This window comes from Somniosus microcephalus, chromosome 9 (assembly GCF_052327205.1).
Source record: "Somniosus microcephalus isolate GS21.2 chromosome 9, FLI_Smic_1.0, whole genome shotgun sequence".
Lineage (NCBI taxonomy): Eukaryota > Metazoa > Chordata > Chondrichthyes > Squaliformes > Somniosidae > Somniosus > Somniosus microcephalus.
The window spans coordinates 236,449,465-236,473,263 of NC_140995.1; the positions used below are offsets into that span (position 1 = coordinate 236,449,465).

At 60.5% G+C, this 23,799-nt stretch overlaps 1 protein-coding gene across 2 annotated transcripts in view; it reads left to right on the top strand.

Annotated features, from left to right (window-relative positions):
* The window catches only part of LOC147113146 (serum response factor-like), a 322,604-nt gene that overhangs the window by 286,344 nt on the left and 12,461 nt on the right, over nt 1-23,799 (top strand). For both annotated transcript variants that reach the window (XM_085998044.1, XM_085998045.1), the window contains exon 6: nt 23,187-23,384. In XM_085998044.1, coding sequence (XP_085854170.1) covers nt 23,187-23,384 — 198 coding nt within the window. The remainder of the gene's footprint in view (nt 1-23,186; nt 23,385-23,799) is intronic.

Here is a 23,799-nt window from a genome sequence, read left to right on the forward strand (position 1 = left end):
CACTCCATCCCTGACCCCACACACCCGCACCCCTCGCTCACTCCATCCCTAACCTCACACACCCGAACCCCTCGGTCACTCCATCCCTGAGCTCTCACACCCGAACCCCTCGGTCACTCCATCCCTGACCCCACACACACGAACCCCTCGGTCACTCCATCCCTGACCCCACACACCCGAACCCCTCGGTCACTCCATCTCTGATCCTTCACACCCGAACCCCTCGGTCACTCCATCCCTGACCCCACACACACGAACCCCTCGGTCACTCCATCCCTGACCCCACACACCCGAACCACTCGGTCACTCCATCTCTGATCCTTCACACCCGAACCCCTCGGTCACTCCATCCGTGACCCCACACACCCGAACCCCTCGGTCACTCCATCCCTGACCTCACACACCAGAACACCTCGGTCACTCCATCCCTGACCCCACACACCCGAACCCTTCGGTCACTCCATCCCTGACCCCACACCCCCGAACCCCTCGGTCACTCCATCCCTGACCCCACACACCCGAACCCCTCGGTCACTCCATCTCTGATCCTTCACACCCGAACCCCTCGGTCACTCCATCCGTGACCCCACACACCCGAACCCCTTCGTCACTCCATCCCTGACCCCACACACCCGAAACCCTCGGTCACTCCATCCGTGACCCCACACACCCGAACCCCTCGGTCACTCCATCCCTGACCCCACACACCCGAACCCCTCGGTCACTCCATCCCTGACCCCACACCCCCGAACCCCTCGGTCACTCCATCCCTGACCCCACACACCCGCACCCCTCGCTCACTCCATCCCTAACCTCACACACCCGAACCCCTCGGTCACTCCATCCCTGAGCTCTCACACCCAAACCCCTCGGTCACTCCATCCCTGACCCCACACAAACGAACCCCTCGGTCACTCCATCCCTGACCCCACACACCCGAACCCCTCGGTCACTCCATCTCTGATCCTTCACACCCGAACCCCTCGGTCACTCCATGCCTGACCCCACACACACGAACCCCTCGGTCACTCCATCCCTGACCCCACACACCCGAACCCCTCGGTCACTCCATCCCTGACCCCACACCCGAACCCCTCAGTCACTCCATCCCTGACCCCACGCACCCGAACCCCTTGGTCACTCCATCCCTGACCCTATACACCCAAACCCCTCGGTCACTCCATCCCTCGGCCCCACACACCTGAACCCCTCGGTCACTCCATCCCTGACCCCACACCCGAACCCCTCGGTAACTCCATCCCTGACCCCACACACCCGAACCCCTCGGTCACTCCATCCCTGACCCCACACACCCGAACCCCTGGGTCACTCCATCCTTCGCCCCACACACCCGAACCCCTCGGTCACTCCATCCCTGACCTCACACACCCGAACCCCTCGGTCACTCCATCCCTGACCCCACACACCCGAACCTCTCGGTCACTCCATCCCTGACCCTACACCCGAACCCCTCGGTCACTCCATCCCTGACCCCACACACCCGAACCCCTGGGTCACTCCATCCTTCGCCCCACACACCCGAACCCCTCGGTCACTCCATCCCTGACCTCACACACCCGAACCCCTCGGTCACTCCATCCCTGACCCCACACACCCGAACCTCTCGGTCACTCCATCCCTGACCCGACACCCGAACCCCTCGGTCACTCCATCCCTGATCCTACAAACCCGAAACCGTCGTTCACTCCATACCTGACCCCACACACCCGGACCCCTCGGTCACTCCATCCCTGATCCTACAAATCCGAACCCCTCGGTCACTCCATCCCTCGCCCCACACACCAGAATCCCTCGGTCACTCCATCCCTGACCCCACACACCCGAACCCCTCAGTCACTCCATCCCTGACCCCACACACGTGAACCCCTCGGTCACTCCATCCCTGACCCCACACACGTGAACCCCTCGGTCACTCCATCCCTGACCCCACACACGTGAACCCCTCGGTCACTCCATCCCTGACCCCACACACCCGAACCCCTCGGTCACTCCATCCCTGACCCCACGCACCCGAACACCTCGGTCACTCCATCCCTGGCCCCACGCACCCTAACCCCTCGGTCACTCCATTCCTGACCCCACACACCCGAACCCCTCGGTCACTCCATCCCTGACCCCACACACCCGCACCCCTCAGTCACTCCATCCCTGAGCTCTCACACCCGAACCCCTCGGTCACTCCATCCCTGATCCCACACACACGAACCCTTCGGTCACTCCATCCCTGACCCCACACCCGAACTCCTCGGTCACTCCATCCTTGGCACCACACATCCGAACCCCTCGGTCACTCCATCCCTGACCCCACACACCCGCACCCCTCAGTCACTCCATCCCTGACCCCACACCCGAATCCCTCGGTCACTCCATTCCTGACCTCTCACACCCGAACCCTTCGGTCACTCCATCCCTGACCCCACACACACGAACCCCTCGGTCACTCCTTCCCTGACCCCACACACCCGAACCCCTCGGTCACTCCATCCCTGACCCCACACCCCCGAACCCCTCGGTCACTCCATCCCTGACCCCACACACCCGCACCCCTCGCTCACTCCATCCCTAACCTCACACACCCGAACCCCTCGGTCACTCCATCCCTGAGCTCTCACACCCGAACCCCTCGGTCACTCCATCCCTGACCCCACACACACGAACCCCTCGGTCACTCCATCCCTGACCCCACACACCCGAACCCCTCGGTCACTCCATCTCTGATCCTTCACACCCGAACCCCTCGGTCACTCCATCCCTGACCCCACACACACGAACCCCTCGGTCACTCCATCCCTGACCCCACACACCCGAACCACTCGGTCACTCCATCTCTGATCCTTCACACCCGAACCCCTCGGTCACTCCATCCGTGACCCCACACACCCGAACCCCTCGGTCACTCCATCCCTGACCTCACACACCAGAACACCTCGGTCACTCCATCCCTGACCCCACACACCCGAACCCTTCGGTCACTCCATCCCTGACCCCACACCCCCGAACCCCTCGGTCACTCCATCCCTGACCCCACACACCCGAACCCCTCGGTCACTCCATCTCTGATCCTTCACACCCGAACCCCTCGGTCACTCCATCCGTGACCCCACACACCCGAACCCCTTCGTCACTCCATCCCTGACCCCACACACCCGAAACCCTCGGTCACTCCATCCGTGACCCCACACACCCGAACCCCTCGGTCACTCCATCCCTGACCCCACACACCCGAACCCCTCGGTCACTCCATCCCTGACCCCACACCCCCGAACCCCTCGGTCACTCCATCCCTGACCCCACACACCCGCACCCCTCGCTCACTCCATCCCTAACCTCACACACCCGAACCCCTCGGTCACTCCATCCCTGAGCTCTCACACCCAAACCCCTCGGTCACTCCATCCCTGACCCCACACAAACGAACCCCTCGGTCACTCCATCCCTGACCCCACACACCCGAACCCCTCGGTCACTCCATCTCTGATCCTTCACACCCGAACCCCTCGGTCACTCCATGCCTGACCCCACACACACGAACCCCTCGGTCACTCCATCCCTGACCCCACACACCCGAACCCCTCGGTCACTCCATCCCTGACCCCACACCCGAACCCCTCAGTCACTCCATCCCTGACCCCACGCACCCGAACCCCTTGGTCACTCCATCCCTGACCCTATACACCCAAACCCCTCGGTCACTCCATCCCTCGGCCCCACACACCTGAACCCCTCGGTCACTCCATCCCTGACCCCACACCCGAACCCCTCGGTAACTCCATCCCTGACCCCACACACCCGAACCCCTCGGTCACTCCATCCCTGACCCCACACACCCGAACCCCTGGGTCACTCCATCCTTCGCCCCACACACCCGAACCCCTCGGTCACTCCATCCCTGACCTCACACACCCGAACCCCTCGGTCACTCCATCCCTGACCCCACACACCCGAACCTCTCGGTCACTCCATCCCTGACCCTACACCCGAACCCCTCGGTCACTCCATCCCTGACCCCACACACCCGAACCCCTGGGTCACTCCATCCTTCGCCCCACACACCCGAACCCCTCGGTCACTCCATCCCTGACCTGACACACGTGAACCCCTCGGTCACTCCATCCCTGACCCCACACACGTGAACCCCTCGGTCACTCCATCTCTGATCCTTCACACCCGAACCCCTCGGTCACTCCATCCCTGACCCCACACACGTGAACCCCTCGGTCACTCCATCCCTGACCCCACGCACCCGAACACCTCGGTCACTCCATCCCTGGCCCCACGCACCCTAACCCCTCGGTCACTCCATTCCTGACCCCACACACCCGAACCCCTCGGTCACTCCATCCCTGACCCCACACACCCGCACCCCTCAGTCACTCCATCCCTGATCCCACACACACGAACCCTTCGGTCACTCCATCCCTGACCCCACACCCGAACTCCTCGGTCACTCCATCCTTGGCACCACACATCCGAACCCCTCGGTCACTCCATCCCTGACCCCACACACCCGCACCCCTCAGTCACTCCATCCCTGACCCCACACCCGAATCCCTCGGTCACTCCATTCCTGACCTCTCACACCCGAACCCTTCGGTCACTCCATCCCTGACCCCACACACACGAACACCTCGGTCACTCCTTCCCTGACCCCACACACCCGAACCCCTCGGTCACTCCATCCCTGAGCTCTCACACCCGAACCCCACGGTCACTCCATCCCTGACCCCACACACACGAACCCCTCGGTCACTCCATCCCTGATCTCACACACCCGCACCCCTCAGTCACTCCATCCCTGACCCCACACCCGAATCCCTCGGTCACTCCATTCCTGACCTCTCACACCCGAACCCTTCGGTCACTCCATCCCTGACCCCACACACACGAACACCTCGGTCACTCCTTCCCTGACCCCACACACCCGAACCCCTCGGTCACTCCATCCCTGAGCTCTCACACCCGAACCCCTCGGTCACTCCATCCGTGACCCCACACACCCGAACCCCTCGGTCACTCCATCCCTGATCTCACACACCAGAACACCTCGGTCACTCCATCCCTGACCCCACACACCCGAACCCTTCGGTCACTCCATCCCTGACCCCACACCCCCGAACCCCTCGGTCACTCCATCCCTGACCCCACACACCCGAACCCCTCGGTCACTCCATCTCTGATCCTTCACACCCGAACCCCTCGGTCACTCCATCCGTGACCCCACACACCCGAACCCCTTCGTCACTCCATCCCTGACCCCACACACCCGAAACCCTCGGTCACTCCATCCGTGACCCCACACACCCGAACCCCTCGGTCACTCCATCCCTGACCCCACACACCCGAACCCCTCGGTCACTCCATCCCTGACCCCACACACCCGAACCCCTCGGTCACTCCATCCCTGACCCCACACACCCGAACCCCTCGGTCACTCCAACCCTGACGTCACATACCCGAACCCCTCGGTCATTCCATCCCTGACTTCACACACCCGAGCCCCTCGGTCACTCCATCCCTGACCTCTCACACCCGAACCCCTCGGTCACTCCATCCCTGACCCCACACACCCGAACCTCTCAGTCACTCCATCCCTGACCTCTCACACCCGAAACCCTCGGTCACTCCATCCCTGACCCTACACACCCAAACCCCTCGGTCACTCCATCCCTGACCCCACACACCCGAACCCCTCAGTCACTCCATCCCTGACCCCACATATCCGATCCCCTCGGTCACTCCATCCCTGACCCCACACCCGACCCCTCGGTCACTCCATCCCTGACCCCACACACCCGAACCCCTCGGTCACTCCAGCCCTGACCTCTCACACCAGAACACCTCGGTCACTCCATCCCTGACCTCACACACCCGAACCCCTCGGTCACTCCATCCCTGACCCCACATATCCGATCCCCTCGGTCACTCCAACCCTGACCCCACACCCGACCCCTCGGTCACTCCACCCCTGACCTCATACTCCCGAACCCCTCGGTCACTCCATCCCTCGGCCCACAGACCCGAACCCCTCGGTCACTCCTTCCCTGACCCCACAACCGAACCCCTCGGTCACTCCTTCCCTGACCCCACACACCCGAACCCCTCTGTCACTCCATCCCTGACCTCATACTCCCGAACCCCTCGGTCACTCCATCCCTCGGCCCACAGACCCGAACCCCTCGGTCACTCCGTCCCTGACCCCACACACCCGAACCCCTCGGTCACTCCATCCCTGACCTCACACACCCGAAACCCTCGGTCACTCCATCCCTGACCCCTCACACCCGAACCCCTCGGTCACTCCATCTCTGATCCTTCACACCCGAACCCCTCGGTCACTCCATCCCTGACCCCACATATCCGATCCCCTCGGTCACTCCAACCCTGACCCCACACCCGACCCCTCGGTCACTCCACCCCTGACCTCATACTCCCGAACGCCTCGGTCACTCCATCCCTCGGCCCACAGACCCGAACCCCTCGGTCACTCCATCCCTGACCCCACACACCCGAACCCCTCGGTCACTCCATCCCTGACGTCACATACCCGAACCCCTCGGTCATTCCATCCCTGACCCCTCACACCCGAATCCCTTGGTCACTCCATCCCTAACCCCGCGCACCCGAACCCTCGGTCACTCCATCCGTGACCCCACACACCCGAACCCCTCGGTCACTCCATCCCTCTGACCCCACATACCCGAACCCCTCGGTCACTCCATCCCTGACCTCACACACCCGAACCCCTCGGTCACTCCATCCCTAACCCCACACACCCGAACCCATCGGTCACTCCATCGCTGACCCCTTCGGTCACTCCATCCCTGACCCCACACACCCGAACCCCCTCGGTCACTCCATCGCTGACCCCACACACCCGAACCCCTCGGTCATTCCATCCCTGACCCCACACACCCGAACCCCTCGGTCACTCCATCGCTGACCCCACACAGCCCGAACCACTCGGTCACTCCGCCCCTGACCCCACACACCCGAACCCCTCGGTCACTCTGTCCCTGACCCCACAGACCCGAACCCCTCGGTCACTCTGCCCCTGACCCCACAGACCCGAACCCCTCGGTCACTCTGTCCCTGAACTCACAGACCCGAACACTTGGTCACTCCCTCCCTGACCCCACACCCGAACCCCCCGGTCACTCCATCCCTGACCCCACACACCCGAACCCCTCGGTCACTCCCTCCCTGACCCCACACCCGAACCCCTCGGTCACCCCATCCCTGACCCCACACACCCGAACCCCTCGGTCACTCCATCCCTGACCCCACACCCGAACCCCTCGGTCACTCCATCCCTGACCCCATACACCCGAACCCCTTGGTCACTCTGTTCCTCGCCCCACACACCCGAACCCCTCGGTCACTCCATCCCTGACCCGCACACACCCGAACCCCTGGGTCACTCCATCCCTCGGCCCACAGACACGAACCCCTCGGTCACTCCGTCCCTGACCCCACAAACCCGAACCCCTCGGTCACTCCATCCCTGACCCCATACACCCGAACCCCTTGGTCACTCTGTTCCTCGCCCCACACACCCGAACCCCTCGGTCACTCCATCCCTGACCCGCATACACCCGAACCCCTGGGTCACTCCATCCCTCGGCCCACAGACACGAACCCCTCGGTCACTCCGTCCCTGACCCCACACCCGAACCCCTCGGTCACTCCATCCCTGACCCCCACACACCCGAACCCCTGGGTCACTCCATCCCTCGGCCCACAGACACGAACCCCTCGGTCACTCCGTCCCTGACCCCACAAACCCGAGCCCCGGGTCATTCCACCCTGACTCCACACACCCGAACCCCTCGGTCACTCCATCCCTTACCCCACACACCCGGACCACTCGGTCACTCCATCCCTGACCCCACACACCCGGACCCCTCGGTCACTCCATCCCTGACCCCACACACCCGAACCCCTCGGTCACTCCATCCCTGACCCCACACACCCGAACCCCTTCGTCACTCCATCCCTGACCCCACACACCCGAAACCCTCGGTCACTCCATCCGTGACCCCACACACCCGAACCCCTCGGTCACTCCATCCCTGACCCCACACACCCGAACCCCTCGGTCACTCCATCCCTGACCCCACACACCCGAACCCCTCGGTCACTCCATCCCTGACCCCACACACCCGAACCCCTCGGTCACTCCAACCCTGACGTCACATACCCGAACCCCTCGGTCATTCCATCCCTGACTTCACACACCCGAGCCCCTCGGTCACTCCATCCCTGACCTCTCACACCCGAACCCCTCGGTCACTCCATCCCTGACCCCACACACCCGAACCTCTCAGTCACTCCATCCCTGACCTCTCACACCCGAAACCCTCGGTCACTCCATCCCTGACCCTACACACCCAAACCCCTCGGTCACTCCATCCCTGACCCCACACACCCGAACCCCTCAGTCACTCCATCCCTGACCCCACATATCCGATCCCCTCGGTCACTCCATCCCTGACCCCACACCCGACCCCTCGGTCACTCCATCCCTGACCCCACACACCCGAACCCCTCGGTCACTCCAGCCCTGACCTCTCACACCAGAACACCTCGGTCACTCCATCCCTGACCTCACACACCCGAACCCCTCGGTCACTCCATCCCTGACCCCACATATCCGATCCCCTCGGTCACTCCAACCCTGACCCCACACCCGACCCCTCGGTCACTCCACCCCTGACCTCATACTCCCGAACCCCTCGGTCACTCCATCCCTCGGCCCACAGACCCGAACCCCTCGGTCACTCCTTCCCTGACCCCACAACCGAACCCCTCGGTCACTCCTTCCCTGACCCCACACACCCGAACCCCTCTGTCACTCCATCCCTGACCTCATACTCCCGAACCCCTCGGTCACTCCATCCCTCGGCCCACAGACCCGAACCCCTCGGTCACTCCGTCCCTGACCCCACACACCCGAACCCCTCGGTCACTCCATCCCTGACCTCACACACCCGAAACCCTCGGTCACTCCATCCCTGACCCCTCACACCCGAACCCCTCGGTCACTCCATCTCTGATCCTTCACACCCGAACCCCTCGGTCACTCCATCCGTGACCCCACACACCCGAACCCCTTCGTCACTCCATCCGTGACCCCACACACCCGAACCCCTCGGTCACTCCATCCCTGACCCCACACACCTGAACCCCTCGGTCACTCCATCCCTGACCCCACACACCCGAACCCCTCGGTCACTCCATCCCTGACCCCACACACCCGAACCCCTCGGTCACTCCATCCCTGACGTCACATACCCGAACCCCTCGGTCATTCCATCCCTGACCCCTCACACCCGAACCCCTTGGTCACTCCATCCCTAACCCCGCGCACCCGAACCCCTCGGTCACTCCATCCGTGACCCCACACACCCGAACCCCTCGGTCACTCCATCCCTCTGACCCCACATACCCGAACCCCTCGGTCACTCCATCCCTGACCTCACACACCCGAACCCCTCGGTCACTCCATCCCTAACCCCACACACCCGAACCCATCGGTCACTCCATCGCTGACCCCTTCGGTCACTCCATCCCTGACCCCACACACCCGAACCCCCTCGGTCACTCCATCGCTGACCCCACACACCCGAACCCCTCGGTCATTCCATCCCTGACCCCACACACCCGAACCCCTCGGTCACTCCATCGCTGACCCCACACAGCCCGAACCACTCGGTCACTCCGCCCCTGACCCCACACACCCGAACCCCTCGGTCACTCTGTCCCTGACCCCACAGACCCGAACCCCTCGGTCACTCTGCCCCTGACCCCACAGACCCGAACCCCTCGGTCACTCTGTCCCTGAACTCACAGACCCGAACACTTGGTCACTCCCTCCCTGACCCCACACCCGAACCCCCCGGTCACTCCATCCCTGACCCCACACACCCGAACCCCTCGGTCACTCCCTCCCTGACCCCACACCCGAACCCCTCGGTCACCCCATCCCTGACCCCACACACCCGAACCCCTCGGTCACTCCATCCCTGACCCCACACCCGAACCCCTCGGTCACTCCATCCCTGACCCCATACACCCGAACCCCTTGGTCACTCTGTTCCTCGCCCCACACACCCGAACCCCTCGGTCACTCCATCCCTGACCCGCACACACCCGAACCCCTGGGTCACTCCATCCCTCGGCCCACAGACACGAACCCCTCGGTCACTCCGTCCCTGACCCCACAAACCCGAACCCCTCGGTCACTCCATCCCTGACCCCATACACCCGAACCCCTTGGTCACTCTGTTCCTCGCCCCACACACCCGAACCCCTCGGTCACTCCATCCCTGACCCGCACACACCCGAACCCCTGGGTCACTCCATCCCTCGGCCCACAGACACGAACCCCTCGGTCACTCCGTCCCTGACCCCACACCCGAACCCCTCGGTCACTCCATCCCTGACCCCCACACACCCGAACCCCTGGGTCACTCCATCCCTCGGCCCACAGACACGAACCCCTCGGTCACTCCGTCCCTGACCCCACAAACCCGAGCCCCGGGTCATTCCACCCTGACTCCACACACCCGAACCCCTCGGTCACTCCATCCCTTACCCCACACACCCGGACCACTCGGTCACTCCATCCCTGACCCCACACACCCGGACCCCTCGGTCACTCCATCCCTGACCCCACACACCCGAACCCCTCGGTCACTCCATCCCTGACCCCACACACCCAAACCCCTCGGTCACTACATCCCTGACCCCACACACCCGAACCCCTTGGTCACTCCATCCCTGACCCCACACACCCGAACCCCTCGGTCACTCCATCCATGACCCCACACACCCGAACCCCTCGGTCACTCCATCTCTGATCCTTCACACCCGAACCCCTCGGTCACTCCATCCCTCTGACCCCACACACCCGAACCCCTCGGTCACTCCAATCTGACCCCACACACCCGAACCCCTCGGTCACTCCAATCTGACCCCACACACCCGAACCCCTCGGTCACTCCAATCTGACCCCACACGCCCGAACCCCTCGGTCACTCCAATCTGACCCCACACACCCGAACCCCTCGGTCACTCCAATCTGACCCCACACACCCGAACCCCTCGGTCACTCCATCCCTGACCCCACACGCCCGAACCCCTCGGTCACTCCATCCATGACCCCACACGCCCGAACCCCTCGGTCACTCCATCCCTCTGACCCCACACACCCGAACCCCTCGGTCACTCCATCCCTGACCCCACACCCGAACCCCTCGGTCACTCCGTCCCTGACCCCATACACCCGAACCCCTCGGCTACTCCATCCCTGACCCCACACAACGAACCCATCGGTCACTCCATCCCTGACCCCACACACCTGAACCCCTTGGTCACTCCCTTCCTCGCGCCACACACCCGAATCCCTCGGTCACTCCATCCCTGACCCCACACACCTGAACCCCTCGGTCACTCCTTCCCTGACCCCACGCACCCGAACCCCTGGATCACTCCTTCCCTACCCCAAACACCCGAACCCCTCGGTCACTCCATCCCTGACCCCACACCCGAACCCCTCGTTCACTCCATCCCTCGGCCTACAGACACGAACCCCTCGGTCACTCCATCCCTTACCCCAAACACCCGAACCCCTCGGTCACTCCATCCCTGACCCCACACCCGAACCCCTCGTTCACTCCATCCCTCGGCCCACAGACACGAACCCCTCGGTCACTCCATCCCTTACCTCACACACCCGGACCCCTCGGTCACTCCATCCCTTACCTCACACACCCGGACCCCTCGGTCACTCCATCCCTGACCCTATACACCCAAACACCTCGGTCACTCCATCCCTGACCCCACACACCCGCACCCCTCGCTCACTCCATCCCTAACCTCACACACCCGAACCCCTCGGTCACTCCATCCCTGAGCTCTCACACCCGAACCCCTCGGTCACTCCATCCCTGACCCCACACACCCGATCCCCTCGGTCACTCCATCCCTGACCCCACACACACGAACCCCTCGGTCACTCCATCCCTGACCCCACACACCCGAACCCCTCGGTCACTCCATCTCTGATCCTTCACACCCGAACCCCTCGGTCACTCCATCCCTGACCCCACACACACGAACCCCTCGGTCACTCCATCCCTGACCCCACACACACGAACCCCTCGGTCACTCCATCCCTGACCCCACACACCCGAACCCCTCGGTCACTCCATCTCTGATCCTTCACACCCGAACCCCTCGGTCACTCCATCCGTGACCCCACACACCCGAACCCCTCGGTCACTCCATCCCTGACCTCACACACCAGAACACCTCGGTCACTCCATCCCTGACCCCACACACCCGAACCCTTCGGTCACTCCATCCCTGACCCCACACCCCCGAACCCCTCGGTCACTCCATCCCTGACCCCACACACCCGAACCCCTCGGTCACTCCATCTCTGATCCTTCACACCCGAACCCCTCGGTCACTCCATCCGTGACCCCACACACCCGAACCCCTCGGTCACTCCATCCGTGACCCCACACACCCGAACCCCTCGGTCACTCCATCCCTGACCCCACACACCCGAACCCCTCGGTCACTCCATCCCTGACCCCACACACCCGAACCTCTCAGTCACTCCATCCCTGACCTCTCACACCCGAAACCCTCGGTCACTCCATCCCTGACCCTACACACCCAAACCCCTCGGTCACTCCATCCCTGACCCCACACACCCGAACCCCTCAGTCACTCCATCCCTGACCCCACATATCCGATCCCCTCGGTCACTCCATCCCTGGCCCCACACCCGACCCCTCGGTCACTCCATCCCTGACCCCACACACCCGAACCCCTCGGTCACTCCAGCCCTGACCTCTCACACCAGAACACCTCGGTCACTCCATCCCTGACCTCACACACCCGAACCCCTCGGTCACTCCATCCCTGACCCCACATATCCGATCCCCTCGGTCACTCCATCCCTGACCCCACACCCGACCCCTCGGTCACTCCATCCCTGACCTCATACTCCCGAACCCCTCGGTCACTCCATCCCTCGGCCCACAGACCCGAACCCCTCGGTCACTCCTTCCCTGACCCCACAACCGAACCCCTCGGTCACTCCTTCCCTGACCCCACACACCCGAACCCCTCTGTCACTCCATCCCTGACCTCATACTCCCGAACCCCTCGGTCACTCCATCCCTCGGCCCACAGACCCGAACCCCTCGGTCACTCCGTCCCTGACCCCACACACCCGAACCCCTCGGTCACTCCATCTCTGATCCTTCACACCCGAACCCCTCGGTCACTCCATCCGTGACCCCACACACCCGAACCCCTTCGTCACTCCATCCGTGACCCCACACACCCGAACCCCTCGGTCACTCCATCCCTGACCCCACACACCTGAACCCCTCGGTCACTCCATCCCTGACCCCACACACCCGAACCCCTCGGTCACTCCATCCCTGACCCCACACACCCGAACCCCTCGGTCACTCCATCCCTGACGTCACATACCCGAACCCCTCGGTCATTCCATCCCTGACCCCTCACACCCGAACCCCTCGGTCACTCCATCCCTAACCCCGCGCACCCGAACCCCTCGGTCACTCCATCCGTGACCCCACACACCCGAACCCCTCGGTCACTCCATCCCTCTGACCCCACATACCCGAACCCCTCGGTCACTCCATCCCTGACCTCACACACCCGAACCCCTCGGTCACTCCATCCCTAACCCCACACACCCGAACCCATCGGTCACTCCATCGCTGACCCCACACACCCGAACCCCTCGGTCACTCCATCCCTGACCCCACGCACCTGAACCCCTCGGTCACTCCATCCCTCGACCCACACACCAAAATCCCTCGGTCACTCCATACCAGACCCCTTCGGTCACTCCATCCCTGACCCCACACACCCGAACCCCCTCGGTCACTCCATCGCTGACCCCACACACCCGAACCCCTCGGTCATTCCATCCCTGACCCCACACACCCGAACCCCTCGGTCACTCCATCGCTGACCCCACACAGCCCGAACCACTCGGTCACTCCGCCCCTGACCCCACACACCCGAACCCCTCGGTCACTCTGTCCCTGACCCCACAGACCCGAACCCCTCGGTCACTCTGTCCCTGACCCCACAGACCCGAACCCCTCGGTCACTCTGTCCCTGAACTCACAGACCCGAACACTTGGTCACTCCCTCCCTGACCCCACACCCGAACCCCCCGGTCACTCCATCCCTGACCCCACACACCCGAACCCCTCGGTCACTCCCTCCCTGACCCCACACCCGAACCCCTCGGTCACTCCATCCCTGACCCCACACACCCGAACCCCTCGGTCACTCCATCCCTGACCCCACACCCGAACCCCTCGGTCACTCCATCCCTGACCCCATACACCCGAACCCCTTGGTCACTCTGTTCCTCGCCCCACACACCCGAACCCCTCGGTCACTCCATCCCTGACCCGCACACACCCGAACCCCTGGGTCACTCCATCCCTCGGCCCACAGACACGAACCCCTCGGTCACTCCGTCCCTGACCCCACAAACCCGAACCCCGGGTCATTCCACCCTGACTCCACACACCCGAACCCCTCGGTCACTCCATCCCTGACCCCACACACCCGAACCCCTCGGTCACTCCATCCCTGACCCCACACACCCGGACCACTCGGTCACTCCATCCCTGACCCCACACACCCGGACCCCTCGGTCACTCCATCCCTGACCCCACACACCCGAACCCCTCGGTCACTCCATCCCTGACCCCACACACCCGAACCCCTCGGTCACTCCATCCATGACCCCACACACCCGAACCCCTCGGTCACTCCATCCCTCTGACCCCACACACCCGAACCCCTCAGTCACTCCAATCTGACCCCACACACCCGAACCCCTCGGTCACTCCAATCTGACCCCACACACCCGAACCCCTCGGTCACTCCATCCCTGACCCCACACGCCCGAACCCCTCGGTCACTCCATCCATGACCCCACACACCCGAACCCCTCGGTCACTCCATCCCTCTGACCCCACACACCCGAACCCCTCGGTCACTCCATCCCTGACCCCACACCCGAACCCCTCGGTCACTCCGTCCCTGACCCCATACACCCGAACCCCTCGGCTACTCCATCCCTGACCCCACACAACGAACCCATCGGTTACTCCATCCCTGACCCCACACACCTGAACCCCTTGGTCACTCCCTTCCTCGCGCCACACACCCGAATCCCTCGGTCACTCCATCCCTGACCCCACACACCTGAACCCCTCGGTCACTCCTTCCCTGACCCCACACACCCGAACCCCTGGGTCACTCCTTCCCTACCCCAAACACCCGAACCCCTCGGTCACTCCATCCCTGACCCCACACCCGAACCCCTCGTTCACTCCATCCCTCGGCCCACAGACACGAACCCCTCGGTCACTCCATCCCTTACCCCACACACCCGGACCACTCGGTCACTCCAACCCTGACCCCACACACCCGAACCCCTCGGTCACTCCATCCATTGCCCCGCACACCCGAGCCCCTCGGTCACTCCATCCATTGCCCCGCACACCCGAACCCCTCGGTCACTCCATCCATTGCCCCACACACCCGGACCCCTCGGTCACTCCATCCATTGCCCCGCACACCCGAACCCCTCGGTCACTCCGTCCCTCGCCCCCGCACACCCGAACCCCTCGGTCACTCCGTCCCTCGCCCCCGCACACCCGAACCCCTCGGTCACTCCGTCCCTCGGCCCATACACCCGAACTCCTCGATCACTCCATCCCTATCCTCACACAACCGAACCCCTCGGTCACTCCAATCTGACCCCACACACCCGAACCCCTCGGTCACTCCATCCCTGACCCCACACACCCGAAGCCCTCGGTCACTCCAATCTGACCCCACACACCCGAACCCCTCGGTCACTCCATCCCTGACCCTATACACCCAAACACCTCGGTCACTCCATCCCTCTGACCCCACACACCCGAAGCCCTCGGTCACTCCATCCCGTGCCCCCACACACCCGAACCCCTCGGTCACTCCATCCCTGACCTCACACCCGATCCCCTCGGTCACTCCATCCCTGACCTCACACCCGATCCCCTCGGTCACTCCATCCCTGACCCTATACACCCAAACACCTCGGTCACTCCATCCCTGACCCCACACACCCGCACCCCTCGCTCACTCCATCCCTAACCTCACACACCCGAACCCCTCGGTCACTCCATCCCTGACCCCACACACCCGATCCCCTCGGTCACTCCATCCCTGACCCCACACACACGAACCCCTCGGTCACTCCATCCCTGACCCCACACACCCGAACCCCTCGGTCACTCCATCTCTGATCCTTCACACCCGAACCCCTCGGTCACTCCATCCCTGACCCCACACACACGAACCCCTCGGTCACTCCATCCCTGACCCCACACACACGAACCCCTCGGTCACTCCATCTCTGATCCTTCACACCCGAACCCCTCGGTCACTCCATCCGTGACCCCACACACCCGAACCCCTCGGTCACTCCATCCCTGACCTCACACACCAGAACACCTCGGTCACTCCATCCCTGACCCCACACACCCGAACCCTTCGGTCACTCCATCCCTGACCCCACACCCCCGAACCCCTCGGTCACTCCATCCCTGACCCCACACACCCGAACCCCTCGGTCACTCCATCTCTGATCCTTCACACCCGAACCCCTCGGTCACTCCATCCGTGACCCCACACACCCGAACCCCTTCGTCACTCCATCCCTGACCCCACACACCCGAAACCCTCGGTCACTCCATCCGTGACCCCACACACCCGAACCCCTCGGTCACTCCATCCCTGACCCCACACACCCGAACCCCTCGGTCACTCCATCCCTGACCCCACACACCCGAACCCCTCGGTCACTCCATCCCTGACCCCACACACCCGAACCCCTCGGTCACTCCAACCCTGACGTCACATACCCGAACCCCTCGGTCATTCCATCCCTGACCTCACACACCCGAGCCCCTCGGTCACTCCATCCCTGACCTCTCACACCCGAACCCCTCGGTCACTCCATCCCTGACCCCACACACCCCCCAAACCCCTCGGTCACTCCATCCCTGACCCCACACACCCGAACCCCTCAGTCACTCCATCCCTGACCCCACATATCCGATCCCCTCGGTCACTCCATCCCTGACCCCACACCCGACCCCTCGGTCACTCCATCCCTGACCCCACACACCCGAACCCCTTGGTCACTCCAGCCCTGACCTCTCACACCAGAACACCTCGGTCACTCCATCCCTGACCTCACACACCCGAACCCCTCGGTCACTCCATCCCTGACCCCACATATCCGATCCCCTCGGTCACTCCATCCCTGACCCCACACCCGACCCCTCGGTCACTCCATCCCTGACCTCATACTCCCGAACCCCTCGGTCACTCCATCCCTCGGCCCACAGACCCGAACCCCTCGGTCACTCCTTCCCTGACCCCACAACCGGACCCCTCGGTCACTCCTTCCCTGACCCCACACACCCGAACCCCTCTGTCACTCCATCCCTGACCTCATACTCCCGAACCCCTCGGTCACTCCATCCCTCGGCCCACAGACCCGAACCCCTCGGTCACTCCATCCATGACCCCACACACCCGAACCCCTCGGTCACTCCATCCCTGACCTCACACACCCGAAACCCTCAGTCACTCCAATCTGACCCCACACACCCGAACCCCTCGGTCACTCCAATCTGACCCCACACACCCGAACCCCTCGGTCACTCCATCCCTGACCCCACACGCCCGAACCCCTCGGTCACTCCATCCATGACCCCACACACCCGAACCCCTCGGTCACTCCATCCCTCTGACCCCACACACCCGAACCCCTCGGTCACTCCATCCCTGACCCCACACCCGAACCCCTCGGTCACTCCGTCCCTGACCCCATACACCCGAACCCCTCGGCTACTCCATCCCTGACCCCACACAACGAACCCATCGGTCACTCCATCCCTGACCCCACACACCTGAACCCCTTGGTCACTCCCTTCCTCGCGCCACACACCCGAATCCCTCGGTCACTCCATCCCTGACCCCACACACCTGAACCCCTCGGTCACTCCTTCCCTGACCCCACACACCCGAACCCCTGGGTCACTCCTTCCCTACCCCAAACACCCGAACCCCTCGGTCACTCCATCCCTGACCCCACACCCGAACCCCTCGGTCACTCCATCCCTCGGCCCACAGACACGAACCCCTCGGTCACTCCATCCCTTACCCCACACACCCGGACCCCTCGGTCACTCCATCCCTTACCCCACACACCCGGACCCCTCGGTCACTCCATCCATTGCCCCGCACACCCGAACCCCTCGGTCACTCCGTCCCTCGCCCCCGCACACCCGAACCCCTCGGTCACTCCGTCCCTCGGCCCATACACCCGAACTCCTCGGTCACTCCATCCCTATCCTCACACAACCGAACCCCTCGGTCACTCCAATCTGACCCCACACACCCGAACCCCTCGGTCACTCCATCCCTGACCCTATACACCCAAACACCTCGGTCACTCCATCCCTCTGACCCCACACACCCGAAGCCCTCGGTCACTCCATCCCGTGCCCTCGGTCACTCCATCCCGTGCCCCCACACACCCGAACCCCTCGGTCACTCCATCCCTGACCTCACACACTCGAACCTCTCAGTCACTCCATCCCTGCCCCCCACACCCGAAGCCCTCGGTCACTCCATCCCTGACCTCACACACCCGAACTCCTCGGTCACTCCATCCCTGACCCCCACACCCGAACCCCTCGGTCACTCCATCCCTGACCTCACACACCCGAACTCCTCGGTCACTCCATCCCTGACCTCACACACCCGAACCCCTCGGTCACTCCATCCCTGACCCCACACACCCGAACCCCTCGGTCACTCCATCCCTGACCCCCACACCCGAACCCCTCGGTCACTCCATCCCTGACCTCACACACCCGAACCCCTCGGTCACTCCATCCCTGACTTCACACACCCGAACCCCTCGGTCACTCCATCCCTGACCTCACACACCCGAACCCCTCGGTCACTCCATCCCTGACCTCACACACCCGAACCCCTCGGTCACTCCATCCCTGACCTCACACACCCGAACCCCTCGGTCACTCCATCCCTGACCTCACACACCCGAACCCCTCGGTCACTCCATCCCTGACCTCACACACCCGAACCCCTCGGTCACTCCATCCCTGACCCCACACACCCAAACCCCTCGGTCACTCCATCCCTGACCCCCACACCCAAACCCCTCGGTCATTCGAGCCCTACAGATGGGCAGACAGTTTGTGGTACCACAGCTGTCTCTCAACTCCCCAGTGGTGTTTGGAGATGTTGGGGGCTCGCCCTCCATTCTCACTGCCCCAATACGCGTTATCGCTGTGGAGATCTTGATTAAGTACTGATGGAGGAGCTGCTTGTGAAATATCTGCAGTTCTGGAGCTGAAAAAAAAGTCAAAGAAATTGTCCCAGTAACATGCAGCTGTCGACCTTAAGATTATCGAGTGGCTGAAGAGAATGCATATCCCCTGAGGGACATAGGACGAGGAGGATGCCATTCAGCATCTTGAGCCTGCTCCGCCATTCAATGAGATCATGGCTGATTTGTATCCCAACTCCATCTGCCCGCCTTGGTTCATAAGAAATAGGAGCAGGAGTAGACCATTCGGCCCTTCGAGCCTGCTCCGCCATTCAATGAGATCATGGCTGATCTTCTGCCTCAACTCCATTCACCGGCCCTATCGCCAGATCCCTTGATGCCCTTACTAGTCAGAAATCTATCGACTTCTGTATTGAATATACCCAATGACTGAGCCTCCACAGCCCTCTGGGGTAGAGAATTCCAAAGATTCACCACACTCTGTGTGAAGAAATTTCTTCTCATCTCAGTACTGAATGGCCTACCCTTTATCCTGAGGCTGTGGCCCCTGGTTCTAGACTCCCCAGCTAAGGGAAACATTCTCCCAGCATCCATCCTATCGAGCCCTGTAATAATTTTGTATGCTTCAATGAGATCCCCTCACATTCTTCTGAATTCAAGAGAATACAGGCCTAATTTACTCAATCTCTTCTCATACAACAGTCCCGCCATCCCAGGAATCAATCTCGTGAACCTTCGTTGCACTCCCTCTATGGCAAGTATATCCTTCCTTAGGTAAGGAGACCAAAATTGTACACAGTACTCCAGGTGTGGTCTCACCAAGGCCCTATATAATTGGAGTAAGACTTCTTTACTCCTGGACTCAAATCCTCTTGTAATAAAGGCCAGCATACCATTTGCCTTCCTAATGGCTTGCTACACCTGCACATTCACTTTCAGTGACTCATGTACAAGGACACCCAGGTCCCTTTGAGTATCTGCATTCCCCAATCTTTCACCATTTAGGAAATACTATGCCTTTCTGTTTTTTCTACCAAAATGGATAACTTCACATTTACCCACATTATATTCCATCTGCCATGTTCTCGCCCACTCACTGAGCCTGTCGAGATCCCCTTGAAGCCTCTTCACATCCTCTTCACAACTGCCACTGCCACCTAGCTTTGTGTCATCAGCAAATTTGGAAATGTTACATTTAGTCCCCTCATCCAAATCATTGATATAGATTGTGAATAGCTGGGTCCCAAGCACTGATCCTTGCACTACCCCACTAGTCACAACCTGCCATCCTGAAAAAGACCCGTTTATCCCTACTCTTTGTTTTCTGTTAACCAATTCTCAATCCATGCTAGTATATTACCCCCAATTCCATATGCCCTAATTTTGTTCATCAACCTCTTGTGTGGGACCTTATCGAAGGCCTTCTGAAAATCCAGATACACCACATCTACTGGTTCCCCTTTGTCTACTCCACTCGTTACATCCTCAAAGAACTCCAATAGGTTTGTCAAACAGGATTTCCCTTTCATAAATCCATGTTGACTCTGCCCAATCTTACTATTAGTTTCTAAGTGCCCAGTTATTACATCCTTTATAATAGATTCCAGCATTTTCCCAACTACTGATGTCAGGCTAACAGGTCTGTAGTTCCACGTTTTCTCTCTCCCTCCTTTCTTAAATAGCGGGGTTACATTTGTTATCCTCCAATCTGCAGGAACCGTTCCAGAATCTATAGAATTTTGGAAGATGACAACCAATGCACCCACTATTCCAATGGCCACCTCTTTCAAAACCCTAGGTTGTAGGTCATCCGGTCCTTGGGATTTATTGGCTTTTAGTCCCATTAATTTTGCTAGTACTGTTTTTTTACTAATAATAATTTCTTTAAGTTCCATAGCCATTAACACCCTTGCCAACCAAAAATCTATCAATCTCAGTTTTGAAATTTTCAATTGAACCTCAGCCTCAACAGCTTTTTGGGGGAGAGAGTTCCAGATTTCCACTACCCTGTGTGTGAAGAAGTGCTTCCTGACATCACCCCTGAACGGCCTGGCTCTAATTTTAAGTTATGCCGCTTGTTCTAAACTCCCTCACCAGAGGAAATAGTCCCTCTCTATTTTCCCTATCAACTCCTTTAATTATCTTAAACACCTCAAGTAGTTCACCCTTCAATCTTCTAAACTCAAGGGAATACAAGGTTCTATGAAAGGGAAATCATGTTTGACAAATTTGCTGGAGTTCTTTGAGGATGTAACAAACAGGGTGGATAAAGGGGAACCAGTAGATGTGGTGTATTTGGATTTCCAGAAGGCATTCGATAAGGTGCCACATAAAAGGTTACTGCACAAGACAAGAGCTCACGGAATTGGGGGTAATATATTAGCATGGATAGAGAATTGGCTAACTAACAGAAAACAGAGAGTTGGGATAAATGGGTCATTTTCCGGTTGGCAAACGGTAACTAGCGGGGTGCCACAGGGATCAGTGCTGGGGCCTCAACTATTTACAATCTACATTCATGACTTGGATGAAGGGATCGAGTGTAACGTAGCCAAGTTTGTGGATGATACAAAGATAGGTGGGTTAGCAAGTTGTGAGGAGGACACAGAGTCTGCAAAGGGATATAGATAGGTTAAGTGAGTGGGCAAACATTTGGCAGCTGGAGTATAATGTGGGAAAATGTGAGGTTATCCACTTTGGAAGGAAGAATAAAAAAGCAAATGATTATTTAAATGGAGTGAGACTACAGAATGCTGCGGTACAGAGAGATCTGGGGGTCCTCGTACATGAAACACAAAAAGTTAGCATGCAGGTACAGCAAGTAATTAGGAAGGCATTTATTGCAAGAGGGATGGAGTATAAAAGTAGGCAAGTTTTCGTGCAACTTTACAGGGCGTTGGTGAGACCACACCTGGAGTACTGCACAGTTTTGGTCTCCATATTTAAGGAAGGATATACTTGCATTGGAGGCAGTGCAGAGAAGGTTCACGAGGTTGATTCCGGAGATGAAGGGGTTGACGTATGACGAAAGGTTGAACAGGTTGGGCCTATACTCATTGGAGTTTAGAAGAATGAGAGGGGATCTTATTGAAACATATAAGATTCTGAGGGGGATTGACAGGGTGGATGCAGGGAGGGTGTTGCCCCTAGTGGGGGAATCTAGAACTAGGGGGCATAGTTTCAGAATAAGGGATCGCCCATTTAAGACGGAAATGAGGAGGAATTTCTTCTCTCAGAGGGTCGTGAATCTTTGGAATTCTCTACCCCAGAGAGCTATGGAGGTGGAGTCAGTGAATATATTAAAGGCAGAGATTGACAGACATTTAAATTACAAGGGAGTCGAGGGGAATGGGGAGAGAGCGGGAAAGTGGTGTTGAGGCCAAGATTGGATCAGCCATGATCTTATTGAATGGCGGAGCAGGCTCGAGGGGCCGATTGGCCGACTCCTGATCCTTTTCCTTATGTTCTTAGTCTGTGCAAATTGTCCTCATAATTTAACCCTTTTAGGTCCGGTTTGATTCTCGTGAATCTGCGCTGCTCCCCTCCAAGGCCAATATATCGGTCCTGAGGGCCGGTGCCCAGAACTGGACCAAGCACTCTAAGTGGGGTCTGACCAGAGCTCTGTACAGCTGAAGCCCTTGGACATTGGGCCATGTTATTGAAGTGACTATACAGTTTATAAAAGTTCAAACTCTTTCCCCTCTTGGTCTATTAGTGACGCTGCCAGCAACAATCGTGACATCGTCTGTACCCACCTCGATGGCCAGTCACGTCATGTACCCCAGCCCTCATGGTACGGTTATGTACACCACCTCCAGTCCCGGCCTGTCTGACGGCGGTCTCACGGTCCTCAACGCCTTTACACAACCTTCCTCGGGGATGCAAGTGTCTCACGGCCAGATGCAAGAGCAGGGTAAGGCCATCAATGAAAGGTAACGGGTCGCCCTCTAAGGAAGTCCTACCTGCAGTGAAATAGAGGTGCTGGGGAACTGAACGTGATCCAGCACTGTATTTGGAGACTTGGGACTGGGGGAGGCGGAGGGGGTGTGTTCATGCACTATTCCTTTCATTATGACGAGTGGATTTGAATCCAGCCCAAACTGACGGGGCAAACGGCTTGTCTTGCTGCTGTCTCCAAGGTTTCTTGGTGGCTTGAGTTTGGGGGCTTCTAGTTCCTAATGCACATCCCAGAAACTGCCCAAATTGTCAGCATGAGAATCATCGAAACGTACAGCACAGAAGGAGGCCATTCGGCCCGTTGTGTCTGTGCTGGCTCTTTAGAAGAGCTATTCAATAGTCCCACTCCCTGCTCTTTCCCCGTAGCCCTG